The sequence below is a fragment of the Astyanax mexicanus genome, chromosome 1, assembly GCF_023375975.1.
Source record: "Astyanax mexicanus isolate ESR-SI-001 chromosome 1, AstMex3_surface, whole genome shotgun sequence".
Lineage (NCBI taxonomy): Eukaryota > Metazoa > Chordata > Actinopteri > Characiformes > Acestrorhamphidae > Astyanax > Astyanax mexicanus.
The window spans coordinates 129,234,469-129,253,750 of record NC_064408.1 but is presented as its reverse complement, the minus strand read 5'-3'; the positions used below and the strand labels follow the sequence as shown (position 1 = coordinate 129,253,750).

At 39.5% G+C, this 19,282-nt stretch overlaps 1 protein-coding gene and 2 pseudogenes across 13 annotated transcripts in view; all 3 read right to left on the bottom strand.

Annotated features, from left to right (window-relative positions):
• Window positions 1-19,282, bottom strand: part of LOC125780519 (zinc finger protein OZF-like) — a 108,810-nt gene that overhangs the window by 66,722 nt on the left and 22,806 nt on the right. For 12 of the 13 annotated variants that reach the window (XR_007427505.1, XR_007427507.1, XR_007427519.1 and 9 more), the window contains exons 2-3: window positions 16,429-19,181; window positions 9,120-9,596 (exon numbers count right to left, since the gene is read on the bottom strand). Coding sequence is in view for 1 of the 13 variants with exons in the window: in XM_049469056.1 (XP_049325013.1) it covers window positions 17,397-19,112 (1,716 nt within the window). In the remaining 12 variants the exon portion in view is untranslated. Of the gene's footprint in view, window positions 1-9,119; window positions 9,597-16,290; window positions 19,182-19,282 lie in introns of those variants that run through there. The other variant, XM_049469056.1, reaches the window with a different exon arrangement.
• Window positions 1-19,282, bottom strand: part of LOC125785681 (zinc finger protein 850-like) — a 92,606-nt pseudogene that overhangs the window by 71,519 nt on the left and 1,805 nt on the right.
• LOC125784903 (gastrula zinc finger protein XlCGF26.1-like) overlaps window positions 1-19,282 on the bottom strand; it is a 31,644-nt pseudogene that overhangs the window by 10,557 nt on the left and 1,805 nt on the right.

Genomic DNA, 19,282 nt, shown 5'->3' with positions numbered 1-19,282 from the left:
AGACCACAGGACACTTTTCCACTTTGCATCAGTCCATCTCTGATGATCTCAGTCTGGAGAAGACGGTAGAGTTTCTGGGTGGTGTTGATATCTGGCTTTGCATGGCAGAGTTTAACTTGAACTTGCAGATGGAGCGACGAACTGTGTTCACTGACGATGGATTTCTAAAGTGTTCCTGAGCCCATGTGTTAATATCTGTTACAGAATTATGTAGATTTTTAATACAGTGCCGCCTGAGAGGTCGAAGATCACAGACATTCAGTGTTATTTCTTTGGCGCAAAGATTTCTCCAGATTCACTGAATCTTTTGATGATATTGTAGACTGTAGATGATAAAATCCCTTAATTCCTTGCAGTTGTATGTTGAAATACATTATTTTTAAACTTTTGGACAAGTTGTTCACGCAGAAGTTTACAAAGTGGTGAACCTCGCACTATCCTTGCTTGTGAAAAACTGAGCTGTTTAGGGATGCTCCCTTTATACCCAATCATGACCCACACCTGTTTCCAGTTAACCTGCTCACCTGTGAAATGAAACAGGTGTTTTTAGTATTCCTCAACTTTCCCAGTCTTCTGTTGCCCCTGTCCTAACTTCTTTGGAATCAAATTACAAATGAGTGAATATCTGCAAAAACCACTTTAGTTTATCCGTATGAACATTAAATATCTAACCTCCACCATTGAAGGACAATAATGGCTTAGTGTGGATTTATTGTCAGGGACAAATCTAAAATTTAAATACCATAAAACATTTAAGCCTTCACTACAGATATGGAAAATTCCCAGTAAATTTACACGCTCTGCACACATAGCAAGAATTATACCAGTACACATCAGTGATTTCGAGTTATACTTTCAAATTCAAATTTCATAAGTTAGCAGCCATCACCTCTGGTCACCGCACACAAGGCTGCTTTACTAGCAGTGTTGGGCATGTTACTTTGAAAAAGTAATTAGTTTAGTTATTCGTTACTTCTCCAAAAAAGTAACCGAGTTACTAACGGAGTTACTCCACTATAAAAGTAATTAGTTACCAGTAAAAGTAACTATCGCGTTACTTTTTAATATTCGCCCGTCAAAAAAAAAGGAAATCAATTATGCATTTACTATTAGAAAAATAACAAACGAAAATAAACCCAAAATGTTGACAAAAATATAATCTAACGAATTTCAAAAAAATAAAACGAAATTCTCCACACAACCAAAGAAAATTACTAAAACTTGTAATACTGAAAAAAACGGAAAAACGCGTCTGGGGATGAAATTAAACAAACCAAGCCACCCTCAACGGAAATATGTATATACAAACAAAAAAAATAATGGACAAAAACAACAATCTAATGACCGTTAAAATGGTATTAAAATAACAGCCTTACCAAAAGAGAATAGAGCTTAGATCGGGCCCAAAACGTGCACGTTCTGCCAGAGCCCGACCCGATCCGTTTTGTTTTCGGTCTGATTAAATGAGCGAAATATAATCAGAATTATGTTAATTTACACTGTAACATAAAAGCATTGAACTATTATTTAATTTAAATGATTTTTAAGAACAGCTACACACAATGCTACAAGTCAACAAGTCAATTTTTCATTTTTATTATAGTTTAATTTAATTTTGTTTTTTTTTTTTCTGTTCAGTACGTTTTTAGGGTGGGCTTGCTAGTTTTTATTAGTTTTCACACATCTCATCAGAGAGATCAATCTAATAAACGTGAGAGAGAGAGAAAGCGAGAGAGAGAGACAGAGAGAGAGATTTCTGGTATGAGTTACTCACAGGTAAATGTTCTCACACACTGTATCTGCTGTTTCCCTTTCATCTGCCTGGTGCTCATATTATAGTCCCATTCATAATTCTGCAGTTTCTCAGTGTTTTCTGTCGTATTTTGCGGCTATAGCGCGAGCGCTTTACACAAGAACTTACGCCACGGACCTCGGCACAACACCGCCCGCTGTACAACTCCGCTGTACAACAGCGCTTATAAATAAATTAAACACAAAAATGAGGGTATTCTATCAGTAATTTCAGTTTGTTTTAGTTAGTTTTATAAACACAAAATATAGTTCGAGATAGTTATGTTTTTTTTCCTTTTAATTACCGTTTTTATTAGATTCAGTTAACACAAATGTTTTTTCACTTTCAGTTTTCGCTATTTCGTTCGCTTTAGTGAACAATAATAATTGGTTACTTAGGAACATTGTGATTATCACACCAGAGCTTTATATAAAATAAAAATAGGAGCCCGATTTCGGGTCGGTCCTCGGGTCAGGTCGGGTTCGGGCAGAAAATCTAAGCTCTAAAACAGAAAGCAGCAGCACCACAAAAACCGGAGCAGCTAAAAAGAGTTTAACGTCCTTAATTCGGAACTTGGGCTGTCCACGGCAATCACTGAATTAATTAGAGCACGCAAATCATCACAATTGTGCCTCACTTCACCACGCCAACCCACAGGCACAGCGGCCAGAAGCTCAAGTTCACCGGAAAGAGGAGGGGTTAACCAGGGCAAAGCGAAGTTAAAACAAAAAAAAAGTTCAATGAGCGCCTAAAGTAACGTGCAGTAACGGGGTGTCGGAAATGGTAACGGCGTTATAGTTACAGTCATAGTAATTAGTTAGATTACTCGTTACTGAAAAAAGTAACGGCGTTAGTAACGCCGTTAGTTTTAATGCCGTTACTCCCAACACTGTTTACTAGTTATGTTAACTAATGTTACACTAAAACCTAAGTAAACAAAAGTCATAAAGTGATGCTAGTCCAAGTTTCCCCACAGTAGGAGTAACAGCATTTAGTTATGTAGCATTATATTTTATCATTACTGCCTGTCCCTGATCATTCAGTTCCATATTTAATATCTTCACATTTAAATCCTTCTAAAATATTCTAGTTCAAGCAATCAATAAATATTCATCATTATGAATATACTACATGCAACAATGGTTCTTTCACTCATTCTAGAATGTGAACTTTCCTAATCCATATAATCCTTTTACAAATGGAACTGTAATGACAGACTGGTGCAGAGTGTACAACTTTCAAAATTGGCGAAACTACATGTGGACAAGGTGTTGATTACAGTAGTATAGTATAGCAGTAAGAAACTGCTAGATAGAAACACAAACCTTTGCTGGATTTTCTACTCTACATCCAGTTTGCTACCTCTTTTTGGAGTTAACTGTTACTCCTGAAAAGTTAAATTGATGTTTTAAGGACCAGTTCTATAACTAATCTTAAAGCATTTGTGTCTCTTCAAACTACTTGAATACCGGAAGCACTTCTCACATTCAGAGCAATAATACAGTTTCTCATTGTGAATGCACTGATGTTGTTGGAGGTTACTCTGTTGAGTAAAACTCTTCCCACAGTCTGAGCAGTGATACGGTTTCTCTCCAGTGTGAATGCGCTGGTGTTGTTGGAGATGACTCAGTAGATTAAAACTCTTCCCACAGTCTGAGCAGTGGTACGGTTTCTCTCCAGTGTGAATGTGCTGGTGTTTTTGGAAATTACTCTGACAGTTAAAACTCCTTCCACAGTCTGAGCAGTAATATGGTTTCTCTCCAGTGTGAATGCGCTGGTGTCGTTGGAGAGTACTCTGATGACTAAAACTCTTCCCACAGTCGGAGCAGTGATACGGTTTCTCTCCAGTGTGAATGCGCTGGTGTTGATGGAGATAACTCTGATGACTAAAACACTTGCCACAGTCTGAGCAGTGATACGGTTTCTCTCCAGTGTGAATGTGCTGGTGTTTTTGGAGAGTACTCTGACGGCTAAAACTCTTCCCACAGTCTGAGCAGTGATACGGTTTCTCTCCAGTGTGAATGCGCTGGTGTTGTTGGAGATGACTCTGACGGCTAAAACTCTTCCCACAGTCTGAGCAGTGATACGGTTTCTCGCCAGTGTGAATGCGCTGGTGTCGTTGGAGAAGATTCTGATGACTAAAACTCTTCCCACAGTCTGAGCAGTGATACGGTTTCTCTCCAGTGTGAATGCGCTGGTGTTGTTGGAGATGACTCTGATGACTAAAACTCTTCCCACAGTCTGAGCAGTGATACGGTTTCTCTCCAGTGTGAATGCGCTGGTGTTGTTGGAGATGACTCTGTTGACTAAAACTCTTTCCACAGTCTGAGCAGAGTTTCTTGCCCGTACTTTTCTGCATTTGTTTGGGAGGGGTAGGCGAGGATGTTTGCAGAGCATTGGAGATTTTTGTGGATGCCGTGTTTGTTCCTTCTTCTAGTTTAACCTCTGTGTGAAATGTTCTGGTTGAGTGTTTTTCCATAGCTAAATTTGAAACAGTTTGGGAAGTCGACACTAGGAGCAGGAGACCTGGAACAGGATGATATTCAGTTCTGGAAAAAGCAAAGAAAAAACAAAACCCAAACTCATTTCCAGTTTGTGGTGCAAAATGCAAATCTCTTCCCTGGCAAACAGGAAATTGGGAGCCTGCAATCAGGAATGGAAATCTACATGCAATTTTTTTTTACAGCAATGGCAGGCAGCTGGCAAATGTGAGGCTACATTTTTACACTGTCCTTGTATAAAGTAAATCAAATACGATTTTAAGCAACACATTTTGGACAAGGTTTCCGGTAAATTGTGGTTAGAAAAGCACTGCCATGGTAAATTTAACATTACCATTGTCCAGCTGAGATAAATGTATGCTAAGAAAAGCATTTCTGAGTTAGCCTAGGTTAACTTTGATTGCAATATATTTAGAATATAATTCCTAGATGATATATATGACTGCATATAAACGCATAATTATAAAAGCTATTGTGGGGAAACGTTTATATTTATTCTAATATATTATTAGAAAAATATTTCTGATGTATATTTGTAAATAAAATTACCCATGCTAAAGTACATTTATAATAAGAGAAGCACCTCTATAGTAAAACTAGAATAGCAAATGTAAATGTATGTTGTATGTATGTTTAATACATTTTTTCAATTTGTATTTTTGCATCAGCTTTCACTTTAAAAAGCATAAAACATTCAGTCTATACAATTTGCCCAAGTCAAAAACAGCTGCATTTATGGTAACAGCACATTTGAGCAGTGGCGAATGCTGATCTTTCAAAGAGGGGAAGCTAGCATTTCAAAATGTTGCATAAATAAAGAGTTAAAAAAAAGGACGGGAAGCTCAATTTCGGCCTACATCTTAAAATGTGTCGGTTTATTTACATGTAAATTCTACCCTCCCTGAGATAGTTTCATCAAGAGGCCAACAGTACATTTTAATTGTTACAGCACTTCCAGTCAGACAGCTCACTTTGTCATACCAGGACAGACCCCACCTTTTGCTCTAAATTAATCTGAGGAGTTGATCTGCCCTGCTGTTTAACTCTTAAGTTTTTCTTCGTAAGCAAGTCTATCAAATGGCTTCGCCAAAATTCGGTCCACAACATTAAAACTGTCTGACATTATGTGCAGCTTGCTACCTAGCTAGGGACTGGCGCAACTGGCGCGAGGTTAGTGTGAAGTGTGTCCGTCTGTAAGTGCTTTGTGACGGTGGGGGGGGGGGGGGGGGGGAGGGGCTCAGTAGCACCCGCTGGACAGAAACTGCGATAGAAGAGAGTGATAGAAGTCAGAAAGAGTGACAGAAGTCTCCAAACACAAGCAGCTACTAAAAAAAAACAGCAGAAATAGAAGCTGGATTTGTCGCTAGTCATTTGTAATAAAGAAAATGCCGCTAAGAGGATTAGAAAAGTCTCCGGTTCAACTCAGAACAGAGTGAAATTTAAATGCTCCCAGCGCGGATGTTTACACGCTGTCAATCAAAAAGGGATTCAGCCTCAGACAGATCACCCAATAGACCTCCAGAGACGCTGAGCGATGGGCGGGACAAAGCCCAGCGTTTATCCAATGACTATCCGTATCGTTTCCGAATACAAGTTGAGCGCGTTGTGGCGCATATTTAGCCAATGACTTGTACACACAACAGTATATATTTGATCACTTTTTTTTTTTACATTATTCCCTTGCAGTCTTTGAGGTAAATGAATAAGTACTTGTGCTACCCAGTGCTAATTGCTACTTAATAAGCGCTTCTTATTAACGGTTTTGTGTTTTTTCATAATTTCATTTGGTGAATTTACTATACTTTTGCCGGGGGCTGTCCTGCTCGGAGTAAACAATGGGTCAGTTAGCTAACTAGCTAATTATTAATTATTTACGCTTCACATTCTACCTGTGTTGTATCATTAAATCACTGTTTTATACCAGCTAGTCAGCTATATTGTGTTGGTCTCTAACGCTGATCCCGCATTTTACTGACATCCCCTCATTTCAGCCTCATAATCAAACATTCAATCATCACTTTTCTTCAGTTTAGAAGAGATGATCCATCTGCAGAACCAGCTGCAGTTCTGCTCTCAGTGTAACAGCTGCTGCATTTAAGGTGGAACGGAAAACGCGGGGGAATAATGCTGTGCCCATAATTCATTCATTCTGCCCAGCCGATAAAATTATTATTAGAAATGTCAGATTCTAATGAAATCAGTTTTATTTTAGTTTAAGGAAAGTTTTCTGGAATGCTCTACTCGAATTTCTGCAGTTTTTTAACGTTCACAGGTCGTTTAGTATAGTTACAGTGAACGTCCTCAGAACACTGTTTATAAACGTTCTTATAACGTTCATCTGTCCAGTTTTCTAAACGTTTACAGGTCGTTTTGTGAGGTTACAGGAAACGTTCTCAGAACACTGTTTATAAACGTTCTTATAACGTTTATCTGTCTATTTTAACGGCCCCAGAATGTTTTTCTTAAGTTACGTGAACGCTCTCAGCACGTCAGCTCGACCTTATTTACAACAATAATTAAACTCTTCACTTACCTTCTAAAAACTGTCTCCTCCTGCAGTAATCCGGAGAAGACTGGAGTAAAGCAGGAGAAAAGAAGATATAATGTGAAAACTGGAGTAAATCTGTTTCTCGTCTGTAAACGTTGTAACTCCACTCAACCAGGGAAGTGTTGGGACTAAACTATTTAAGATCCACTTTACACTATAACTCTAACTTATAATTACCTCACTATTTACCAAGAAATAAAACACTGAATCCAGTTAAGAGAAAAGCAGATTACCAAACACAAAGCTCGCTCTCCTAGACTGTATTACTCTTCCTCTTCTTCTTCCTGTTATTTTTACAGTTACATTACCGCCATCATCTGGACTGGAGTGGTACTAAATAAAACTAAATACAAGAAGAAAAAAACATAAATCCTTTTTTAGGATAAAGAAGACACCACGGTCCATCTGCTTTTTTGATTATTTATTTTTATTAATTTTGTATACAAAACAGTTCAACAGCATGCAATAAACGCAATAAGTCAAATACACAGCATGTACAACTATCATCACAATCACATCAAAACACAAACAAAAAACAAACCTAAACAAACAGAAAAAAAGTGTGATTCAAATAAATTTGAAAAGCTTCAAAACATTGATAGATTTATGACACTGATTATTTTTAATTAATCGAAAATTTGTCAGTATGTGTATATAATTATTTAAGTCTGAATAAAAAAAGTTTTGAATAAGGGTATCTGTTTAGCAAATTTAGATTTGTGTATATAACATTTTCCTAAAATTATTATTGAATTTACTATAAATTTCTCCTTATGGTCAAACCTAAATCCTGTTAATTAGTCCTGTATTTTTCAGGAACCTACTAAAGTATTTGAAGCAGATATCACCTGTATTTAACTGAATAATGCGCTTTAGACTGAACTGGGTCTGTTTTTCCTCTAGTGGAGCAACTAGTCTTTGTTGTTCTAGGTTGTATTTAGAACACTGAATAAAAACATGCTCTATGGCAGGCATGTCAAACTCAGTTTGGCTCTGGGGCCGGATCCAGACTTTCTGTTCTCAGGTGGGCCGGATCAGTAAAAGAATGTCAACTCCAAATATTTAGCTTTGTTTTTCAGTACTTTATTATTCAGCCTACATTTTTAGCCTACCCTACATATTATAATCATGGAGGAAAAGGGATCTTTTCTAAGCACAACACATTTATTCATAAAACAATGGAAAAAAAAGATTTTCATGTTTGGCGGTGAATGTGTTAACAACTGGTTTATTTTAACAGTTGAGTGAATGCAGTTTTACACCTGAACCAACTCACCACATCAACAAACTCAAGTGGGAGCTATGAAAAAAATATTTTCACCTTAATTGTCATACTGCTTTGAAATAAATAAAAAAAAGAAATACAAAATAAAAGTTATAGCAGTGCATGGGCAATAAGATTAGACTACATCAGATCAAACTACTAGGCTGGGCCTACTGAAGCTGAGAACATACTGCACAATATTAACTGTCTTTAATATGAAACCAGATGAATCTTATTTTTAATGATTACTTGTTTAGCAGTGGTGAATGGTGAAGCAAGATTGCCGTGTCTTTGCTGCATGCGGGACATTTACTGCCCTCTAGCGACCGGAGAGAGCATTTAATTTGTATTCATTTAAAAAAAAAATCACAACTTTTAATAGAAATGAGCTAGAAACTCGCTTCTTTTTTTTGACATACTCAGAAATTTATGCCGGGCCGGATTAAATCATCCAACGGGCTTGGTCCGGCCCGCGGGCCGTATGTTTGACATGCCTGCTCTATGGCCTCCTGGCTGTTAATACACTCACAGGTCCATCAACATGTTTATTCATCATAAACACAGGGTTCGAAAACCTGGAAAAGTCATAGAATTTGAAAATATCAATTCCAGGCCTGGATAAGTTTTAGAAAAATAAAAATACCGAGAATATTTTGGAAAAGTCGTGGAAATGTGCTGTACATATCTTAGTGTTTCTGTTTATCGACTGAGAAAAGCTATTTTGCTTATAATAAAATACTGTAATGTTTGGGTAAATCCATCACGTCACTTTGTGTTAGCTAGCTTATTAGGTTATGCTTATTATTTGTATTTGGGTTTATAGACATTTATACAACAGTTAGTTCTGACCTCACAATCTGATTGGTTGAGAGGTGTTCTAACCGTGCTGATGTACATCTTTTAAGCACAATAAAAATTGGGTAATGTCTTTTATGTAAGATTATGATCTACATACAAATTTATTTTTATGGTGATAAACAAAACTAAAAAATTGTTCTGTAAGACTACTTATACCTATATGGATTTTTGGTAAAATACATATAAAAAAGCCTTAAGGGGATTTTCACTAAGTAAAAAACGTAACTATTTTCCAGAGATATCACCATAAAGTAAACCATCTTCCAAAAGTAACCGTAATTTACTAATGAATTGGGATCACATTTAAATGTTTTATATAGCATTACTGCTTTAATGGTGCTTCACAGTTGTGCAGGTTTCCCATACCATCAGAGATGCTGCTTTAGACTGTTGTAAAAAGGAAATGAAAGGTGGGTTAACACCCACCTCTCGTCCGGGGTACAACTCCCCTGCGTGTTCGTTTGATAGAGAGAGTCGTAGACAGGTGGAGTGAAGTTGAAAGCAAACCAAGTATTTATTACTGAGCTCAGGAGAACCATACACACAGGAAAATAGGTAAACAGCCGTCCCAGTATAAGTTCTGACCCCCCTCTGATCTGACTCCATGTTTTATACCCCAAAATGACGTGAAACCTGCTGATGAGGCGTTGCTAACGATTAGCTCATGTTAATATGCGTAATTTCACGTGTTAGTACTCAAGTTTCACGTGTCTGACCGGACCACTAGTGTTTGGCCTTGACTGTGTTCTTCCAGAATGGAACATCGTGGCACTATCTGTGTGTGTGAGTCACCCCCCGCTTTGAAGCAGCGGTTTTTAGGGAGGCACTCACTCACCAAAAGGCCGCTTTGATCTAAGAGCCTCTTCTGTAGCAATTTAGCCCCGTACCGAGCGTACCAGTCGAAATCATACAGAGTGTACCAGCCGATGATTGATGGCCGTTAGTTAGGGTCATGCAGTGAACGAAATGCCTCAAGCATGAGCTACGCAATAGTCACACAATAGATTTCATATGTTATATGTTAATGTGTTAGTAACGCGTGGTTAGTCCGCCATATAATAGATCCTATGTGTTAGTAAATGCCTTATGTATCATGTGGGTTAATTTGTCATAATAGATGTGTTAGTCACATGCCTGATCAAACAATGTTTTACTATATATGTAAATATACAGTGATTATTGGTTAATCTTCTATATAAATGCGTGTAAAATACACTGTGAGTAATAAAAATGATCAAATACAATGTGAGTATTGGTTATACATATAAAATACAAGGTTTCACACAATGATTATGTAATTATAGATACTAAGGTAAGTAATCATAATTGAAAGATATTTGTCAATACACCCAAGGTAAAATAAACAGTTACTCTTCAATTCTCCTTTTTGATGTATCAACCAGATACGTCAAGACCTTTGCTCTAAGAACACTCGGACAGTGCTTTTCCTCTCTGGCCCAGAGAAAACAACATCCATAATCTCCAAAAACAATGTGAAACGTGGACTCGTCAGACCACAGGACACTTTTCCACTTTGCATCAGTCCATCTCTGATGATCTCAGTCTGGAGAAGACGGTAGAGTTTCTGGGTGGTGTTGATATCTGGCTTTGCACGGCAGAGTTTAACTTGAACTTGCAGATGGAGCGACGAACTGTGTTCACTGACGATGGATTTCTAAAGTGTTCCTGAGCCCATGTGGTAATATCTGTTACAGAATTATGTAGGTTTTTAATACAGTGCCGCCTGAGAGGTCGAAGGTCACAGACATTCAGTGTTATTTCTTTGGCGCAAAAATTTCTCCAGATTCACTAAATCTTTTGATGATATTATAGACTGTAGATGATGACTGTAGATCCCTAAATTCCTTGCAGTTGCATGTTTATTTACATTATTTTTAAACTTTTGGACTAGTTGCTCACGCAGAAGTTTACAAAGTGGTGAACCTCACACCATCCTTGCTTGTGAAAAACTGAGCTGTTTAGGGATGCTCCCTTTATACCCAATCATGACCCACACCTGTTTCCAGTTAACCTGCTCACCTGTGAAATGAAACAGGTGTTTTTAGTATTCCTCAACTTTCCCAGTCTTCTGTTGCCCCTGTCCGAACTTCTTTGGCATCAAATTAAGAACGAGAGACAGACTGGTGCAGAGTGTACAACTTTCAAACTTGGCAAAACTACATGTGGAAAAGGTGTTCATTACAGTAGTATAGTATAGCACTAATACAGTACATTTGGCTACCCAAGCACATTATGGAAACACAAACCTTCACTAGATTTTCTAACATCCAGTTTGCTACCTCTTCTTAGTTTTCTGTTACTCCTGAAAATTTGAATTGATGTTTTAAAGACCAGTTCTATAACTAATCTTCAAGCATTTGTGTCTCTTCAAACTACTTGAATACCGAAACCACTTCTCACATTCAGAGCAATAATACGGTTTCTCTCCAGTGCTGGTGTTTTTGGAGAGTACTCTGACGGCTAAAACTCTTCCCACAGTCTGAGCAGTGATACGGTTTCTCTCCAGTGTGAATGCGCTGGTGTTGTTGGAGAGCATTTTGTCGATTAAAACTCATCCCACAGTCTGAGCAGTGATACGTTTTCTCTCCAGTGTGAATGTGCTGGTGTTTTTGGAGAGTACTCTGATGGCTAAAACTCTTTCCACACTCTGAGCAGTGATACGGTTTCTCTCCAGTGTGAATGCGCTGGTGTTGTTGGAAATTACTCTTACAGTTAAAACTCTTTCCACAGTCTGAGCAGTGATACGGTTTCTCTCCAGTGTGAATGAGCTGGTGTCGTTGAAGAGTACTCTGTTGACTAAAACTCTTCCCACAGTCTGAGCAGTGATACGGTTTCTCTCCAGTGTGAATGCGCTGGTGTTGTTGGAGAGTACTCTGATGGCTAAAACTCTTTCCACAGTCTGAGCAGTGATACAGTTTCTCTCCAGTGTGAATGCGCTGGTGTTTGGAGATGACTCTGGTGACAAAAACTCTTTCCACAGTCTGAGCAGTAATACGGTTTCTCTCCAGTGTGAATGCGCTGGTGTTGTTGGAGAGCATTTTGTTGATTAAAACAAACAAAGTCTGAGCAGTGATACGGTTTCTTTCCAGTGTGAATGCGCTGGTGTCGTTGGAGAGTACACTGATAACTAAACCTCTTCCCACAGTCTGAGCAGTGGTGAGTTTTTTTCTTGCCTGTACTTTTCTGCATTTGTTTGGGAGGGGTAGGCATGTTTGTTCCTTCTTCTAGTTTAACCTCTTTGTGAAATGTTGTGGTTGAGTGTATGTCCATGGCTAAATTTCCAACAGTTTGAAAAGTCACACTAGGAGCAGGAGACCAGGAACAGGTCAGTGTTCAGTTCTGGAAGAAGCAAAGAAAAAACAAAAACGCAAACTCAGTTCTAGTTTGTGGTGCAAAATGAAAATCTCTTCCTTGGCAAACAGGAAATTGTGAGCCTGCAATCAGCAAATGTCAGTGTTACGATGATTTTTAACAGCAATGGCAGGCATCTGGCAAAAATGAGGCAAAATTTTTACAGTGTGCTTGTATAAAGTAAATTAAATAAAATTTTTAGCAACGCATTTTGGTCAAGTGTTCCGGTAAATATGTGATTAGAAAATAGGGCTGCACTATATTGGAAAAATGTGACATCGCGTTGTTTTTTTTTTCGGCGATGATATCGCGATATTAAACAATGCATGGTGTGACGTCTCCAGCCTCGACCCTGCCCGAGCTCGACTTATAAACTGTCAGTATGACAGTATGAGCCGGCTGCTCCACCGCAACCTCCCCGCGGTGCATGCCGGTGTTCTGTCGAATTGTCCTATCTTGTCGAACCATGCTGCCCTAATGTATATTTAAGTGTAAAAATACAAAGAAGCACTATTTTAGGGCATATACCCAGTGCAATTCCAGTAGATGTACGTTATTAGATTTGGATTGCATAAATCATTGTATCATGGCAAATAAAGCTCATTACAAACTGCTTTTGTATTTATTTATAATAATAATTGTAATTATTCGTTTCCATTTACACTTTTGTGCAATGACAGTGCGTCCAGGTTGTTTAATGCACCCCCCCAAAAAAAACAAATTAATTATAAATAAAAAACACGAGAAATACCGCAAATTCCCATTTATGTAATGCTGCAGACCGGAGCCCACAGTGGGCGTGGCTAAAGGGCAGAGCATGTGTCAATCATTTTCGACTGCAGCCAATCAGATACTACACTTTTGTTGTCAATCACTTTTTACTAAGCCAATCCTCAGACAGAACAAGCTGTCCATCATTTTTACTGCAGCCAATCACCTTAACAGATCTGTCAAAAGAAGGCGGAAACTGATTTAAACTTCTGAACAGCGGTGAAGCTGAATGTGAACAAGTATTTTACAAAATACTACATTAACAGTTTAAACACATTTATGTGCTACTGTAGTTAGTCCTGCCTATATGCAGCTCTTAAACAGAAGTAACTGAATGAAAAAGTTTGAAAAGCCCTGACCTTAGATATTTTTAAATCGAAGATTAAAATACTCGTTTTTCTGGAATGGCACTTTCGTGTTTTTTTTTTTCCTTTATTGCAGCGCCAACCGCAGTTCTAGGCCTGCAGTTTTAGATCTGCAGTTCTAGGCCTGCAGTTTTAGATCTGCAGTTCTAGGCCTGCAGTTTTAGATCTGCAGTTCTAGGCCTGCAGTTTTAGATCTGCAGTTCTAGGCCTGCAGTTTTAGATCTGCAGTTCTAGGCCTGCAGTTTTAGATCTGCAGTTCTAGGCCTGCAGTTTTAGATCTGCAGTTCTAGGCCTGCAGTTTTAGATCTGCAGTTCTAGGCCTGCAGTTTTAGATCTGCAGTTCTAGGCCTGCAGTTTTAGATCTGCAGTTCTAGGCCTGCAGTTTTAGATCTGCAGTTCTAGGCCTGCAGTTTTAGATCTGCAGTTCTAGGCCTGCAGTTTTAGATCTGCAGTACTAGGCCTGCAGTTTTAGATCTGCAGTTCTAGGCCTGCAGTTTTAGATCTGCAGTTCTAGGCCTGCAGTTTTAGATCTGCAGTTCTAGACCTGCAGTTTTAGATCTGCAGTTCTAGACCTGCAGTTTTAGACCTGCAGTTTTAGACCTGCAGTTTTAGATCTGCAGTTCTAGGCCTGCAGTTTTAGATCTGCAGTTCTAGGCCTGCAGTTTTAGATCTGCAGTTCTAGACCTGCAGTTTTAGATCTGCAGTACTAGGCCTGCAGGTTTAGATCTGCAGTATTAGGCCTGCAGTTTTAGATCTGCAGTTCTAGACCTGCAGTTTTAGATCTGCAGTTCTAGGCCTGCAGTTTTAGATCTGCAGTTCTAGACCTGCAGTTTTAGACCTGCAGTTTTAGACCTGCAGTTTTAGATCTGCAGTTCTAGGCCTGCAGTTTTAGATCTGCAGTTCTAGGCCTGCAGTTTTAGATCTGCAGTTCTAGACCTGCAGTTTTAAATCTGCAGTTCTAGGCCTGCAGTTTTAGATCTGCAGTTCTAGACCTGCAGTTTTAGATCTGCAGTTCTAGACCTGCAGTTTTAGATCTGCAGTTCTAGGCCTGCAGTTTTAGATCTGCAGTTCTAGACCTGCAGTTTTAGATCTGCAGTACTAGGCCTGCAGTTTTAGATCTGCAGTTCTAGGCCTGCAGTTTTAGATCTGCAGTTCTAGGCCTGCAGTTTTAGATCTGCAGTTCTAGACCTGCAGTTTTAGATCTGCAGTTCTAGACCTGCAGTTTTAAATCTGCAGTTCTAGACCTGCAGTTTTAAATCTGCAGTTCTAGGCCTGCAGTTTTAGATCTGCAGTTCTAGACCTGCAGTTTTAGATCTGCAGTTCTAGGCTTGCAGTTTTAGATCTGCAGTTCTAGACCTGCAGTTTTAGACCTGCAGTTTTAGATCTGCAGTTCTAGGCCTGCAGTTTTAGATCTGCAGTTCTAGGCCTGCAGTTTTAGATCTGCAGTTTTAGACCTGCAGTTTTAGATCTGCAGTACTAGGCCTGCAGTTTTAGATCTGCAGTTCTAGGCCTGCAGTTTTAGATCAGCAGTTCTAGGCCTGCAGTTTTAGATCTGCAGTTCTAGGCCTGCAGTTTTAGATCTGCAGTTCTAGACCTGCAGTTTTAGATCTGCAGTACTAGGCCTGCAGTTTTAGATCTGCAGTTCTAGACCTGCAGTTTTAGATCTGCAGTTCTAGGCCTGCAGTTTTAGATCTGCAGTTCTAGACCTGCAGTTTTAGATCTGCAGTACTAGGCCTGCAGTTTTAGATCTGCAGTACTAGGCCTGCAATTTTAGATCTGCAGTTCTAGGCCTGCAGTTTTAGATCTGCAGTTCTAGACCTGCAGTTTTAGATCTGCAGTTCTAGACCTGCAGTTTTAGATCTGCAGTTCTAGACCTGCAGTTTTAGATCTGCAGTTCTAGACCTGCAGTTTTAGATCTGCAGTTCTAGACCTGCAGTTTTAGATCTGCAGTTCTAGACCTGCAGTTTTAGATCTGCAGTTCTAGACCTGCAGTTTTAGATCTGCAGTTCTAGACCTGCAGTTTTAGACCTGCAGTTTTAGATCTGCAGTTCTAGACGAGCCGTAGTTTTAGACATGCGCCACCTAGCGGCTTAGAATGTTACATGTCATTCAGATACTGTTTTGGTATATCGCGGGAGCAGATGGAGAAAAGAGATGTTTGTAAATAAAAATATTACATATGATAGATATATGATAATGCCTGAGGGTAATTTTTGTGTCATCATAATGTTTACGTCATGAAGGATGAAGCGAGCTGGCGATAGTGTGTCTTAGTTCATTAGTTCTGGCTACCTTTAGGGCTACCTAGTAGCTGGTTTAACAAAATTTGAAACAACGTAAAGGAAGGGAATTAGCACTAACTAAGCTACTTTTATCGGTAAGTTACTAAAAGTAGTAAGTTAACTTAAGCAAGCTAAAGTATTAATTTCCATCACGATTAACCCATAAGAATCTAGACTATGTTCTGAATATTGATACAAATGAGCAGCTCATTCATATTGTTTATCATTGTGATAAGAGGCATATGACATTTTTATGATTTAACATAAATGTCACAACAATTTCTTAACATTTATCTTTAACATTGTTATAGAAATCACGTCAGAAGTGGTTATATAAGTCCTTTTATTAAAGCATTTGAATTATTAAAATGATTGGAGCAAACCTGTAAAAGTTTAAAATACACCTTTCAAATCAGCTAGTTTAATTTTTAAGTACTGTTGTAGAAAAGAAAATGAAAGGTGGGTTAACCCCCACCTCTCGTCTGGGGTACAACTCCCCTACGTGTTCGTTTGATAGAGAGTCGTAGACAGGTGGAGTGAAGTTGAAAGCAAACCAAGTATTTATTACTGAATTCAGGAGAACCAATACATACAAGACAGTTAACAACCGACCCAGTAAAAGTTCTGACCCCCCTCTGATCTGACTCCATGTTTATACCCCAAATGACGTGAAACCTGCTGATGAGGCGTTGCTAAAATCATCTCATGTTAGTATGCATAATCTCACGTGTTAGTGTTCAAGTTTCACAGGTCTGACCGGACCACTAGTGTTTGGCCTTGATTGTGTCCAGCCGGACAGTGTGGTATTGTTTTAAGAATTGCCTGGGTCCAGTCAGACAGTGTGATATTGTTTCAGTAATTAGACAGTGCCGCCCTCCCTATGTGCGCGTGTCCTCCTCCCGCTTTGGTAGGTGAAGAACTTTGCACGCACAGAGAGAAAGGCCGCACAGTTCGTCCCGAAGTCTCCTTTGTATCAATTTAGTTCATCCAGAGTGCACTAGCTGATGATTGATGGCCGTTAGTCAGAGACATGCAGTGAACGAAATGCTTCAAGCATGAGCTACACAAGTCTCACAATAGATCTCATATGCATGGGCGTGGTAGTGGGGGGAAAAGTGGACCTGACTACCCAGGGCCCGAGTAGGGAGAGGGGCCCATGAAAATCCTGATTTTTTTTTCGCTCACTTTCCTTTGTTTACTGGCATGGATAGGGGCCCATTAACATAGAGGGTGTACAGGGCCCAGAATTTGCTGCTACGCCCCTGCTCATATGTTATATGTTAATGTGTTAGTGGCGCGTGGTTAGACCGCCATACAATAGACCCTATGTGTTAGTAAACGCCTTATGTATCATGTGGGTTAATTTGTCACAATAGAGTCTGTGTTAGTCACATGCCTGATCAAACAATGTTTTACTATATATGTAAAGAATATATATTGTGATTATTGGTTAATCTTCTATATAAATGCGTGTAAAATACACTGTGAGTAAAAATGATCAAATGTAAGGTGAGTATTGGTTAATGCATATAAAAGAAACTGCTAGATAGAAACACAAACCTTTGCTGGATTTTCTACTCTACATCCAGTTTGCTACCTCTTTTTGGAGTTAACTGTTACTCCTGAAAAGTTAAATTGATGTTTTAAGGACCAGTTCTATAACTAATCTTAATGCATTTGTGTCTCTTCAAACTACTTGAATACCGGAAGCACTTCTCACATTCAGAGCAATAATACGGTTTCTCTCCAGTGTGAATGCGCTGGTGTTGTTGGAGAGTACTCTGACAGTTAAAACTCCTCCCACAGTCTGAGCAGTGATACGGTTTCTCTCCAGTGTGAATGCGCTGGTGTCGTTGAAGGATACTCTGACGACTAAAACTGTTCCCACAGACTGAGCAGTGATACGGTTTCTCTCCAGTGTGAATGCGCTGGTGTTGTTGGAGATGACTCAGTTGATTAAAACTCTTCCCACAGTCTGAGCAGTGATACGGTTTCTCTCCAGTGTGAATGCGCTGGTGTTGTTGGAGAGTACTCTGATGACTAAAACGCTTCCCACAGTCTGAGCAGTGATACGGTTTCTCTCCAGTGTGAATGCGCTGGTGTTTTTGGAGAGTAATCTGATGACTAAAACTCTTCCCACAGTCTGAGCAGTGATACGGTTTCTCTCCAGTGTGAATGCGCTGGTGTTTTTGGAAATTACTCTGACAGTTAAAACTACTTCCACAGTCGGAGCAGTGATACGGTTTCTCTCCAGTGTGAATGTGCTGGTGTTTTTGGAGAGTACTCTGACGGCTAAAACTCTTCCCACAGTCTGAGCAGTGATACGGTTTCTCTCCAGTGTGAATGCGCTGGTGTTGTTGGAGATGACTCTGTTGATTAAAACTCTTCCCACAGTCTGAGCAGTGATACGGTTTCTCTCCAGTGTGAATGCGCTGGTGTTGTTGGAGATGACTCAGTTGATTAAAACTCTTCCCACAGTCTGAGCAGTGATACGGTTTCTCTCCAGTGTGAATGTGCTGGTGTTTTTGGAGAGTAATCTGATGACTAAAACTCTTCCCACAGTCTGAGCAGTGATACGGTTTCTCTCCAGTGTGAATGCGCTGGTGTTTTTGGAAATTACTCTGACAGTTAAAACTCCTTCCACAGTCGGAGCAGTGATACGGTTTCTCTCCAGTGTGAATGTGCGGGTGATTTTGGAAATTACTCTGACAGTTAAAACTCCTTCCACAGTCTGAGCAGTGATACGGTTTCTCTCCAGTGTGAATGCGCTGGTGTTGTTGGAGATGACTCAGTTGATTAAAACTCTTCCCATAGTCTGAGCAGTGATACGGTTTCTCTCCAGTGTGAATGCGCTGGTGTTGTTGGAGAGCATTTTGTTGATTGAAACTCGTCCCACAGTCTGAGCAGTGATACAGTTTCTTTCCAGTGTGAATGCGCCGGTGTCGTTGGAGAGTACTCTTACAGTTAAAATTCTTTCCACAGTGTGAGCAGTGATACGGTTTCTCTCCAGTGTGAATGCGCTGGTGTCGTTGAAGAGTACTCTGTTGACTAAAACTCTTCCCACAGTCTGAGCAGTGATACGGTTTCTCTCCAGTGTGAATGCGCTGGTGTTGTTGGAGAGCATTTTGTTGATTAAAACTCATCCCACAGTCTGAGCAGTGATACAGTTTCTTTCCAGTGTGAATGCGCCGGTGTCGTTGGAGAGTACTCTGATAACTAAAACTCTTCCCACAGTCTGAGCAGTGGTGAGTTTTTTTCTTGCCTGTACTTTTCTGCATTTGTTTGGGAGGGGTAGGCATGTTTGTTCCTTCTTCTAGTTTAACCTCTTTGTGAAATGTTCTGGTTGAGTGTATGTCCATGGCTAAATTTCCAACAGTTTGAAAAGTCACACTAGGAGCAGGAGACCAGGAACAGGTCAGTGTTCAGTTCTGGAAGAAGCAAAGAAAAAACAGAACTCATTACTAGTTTGTGGTGCAAAATGAATATCTCTTCCCTGGCAAACAGAAAATTGGGAGCCTGCAATCAGGAA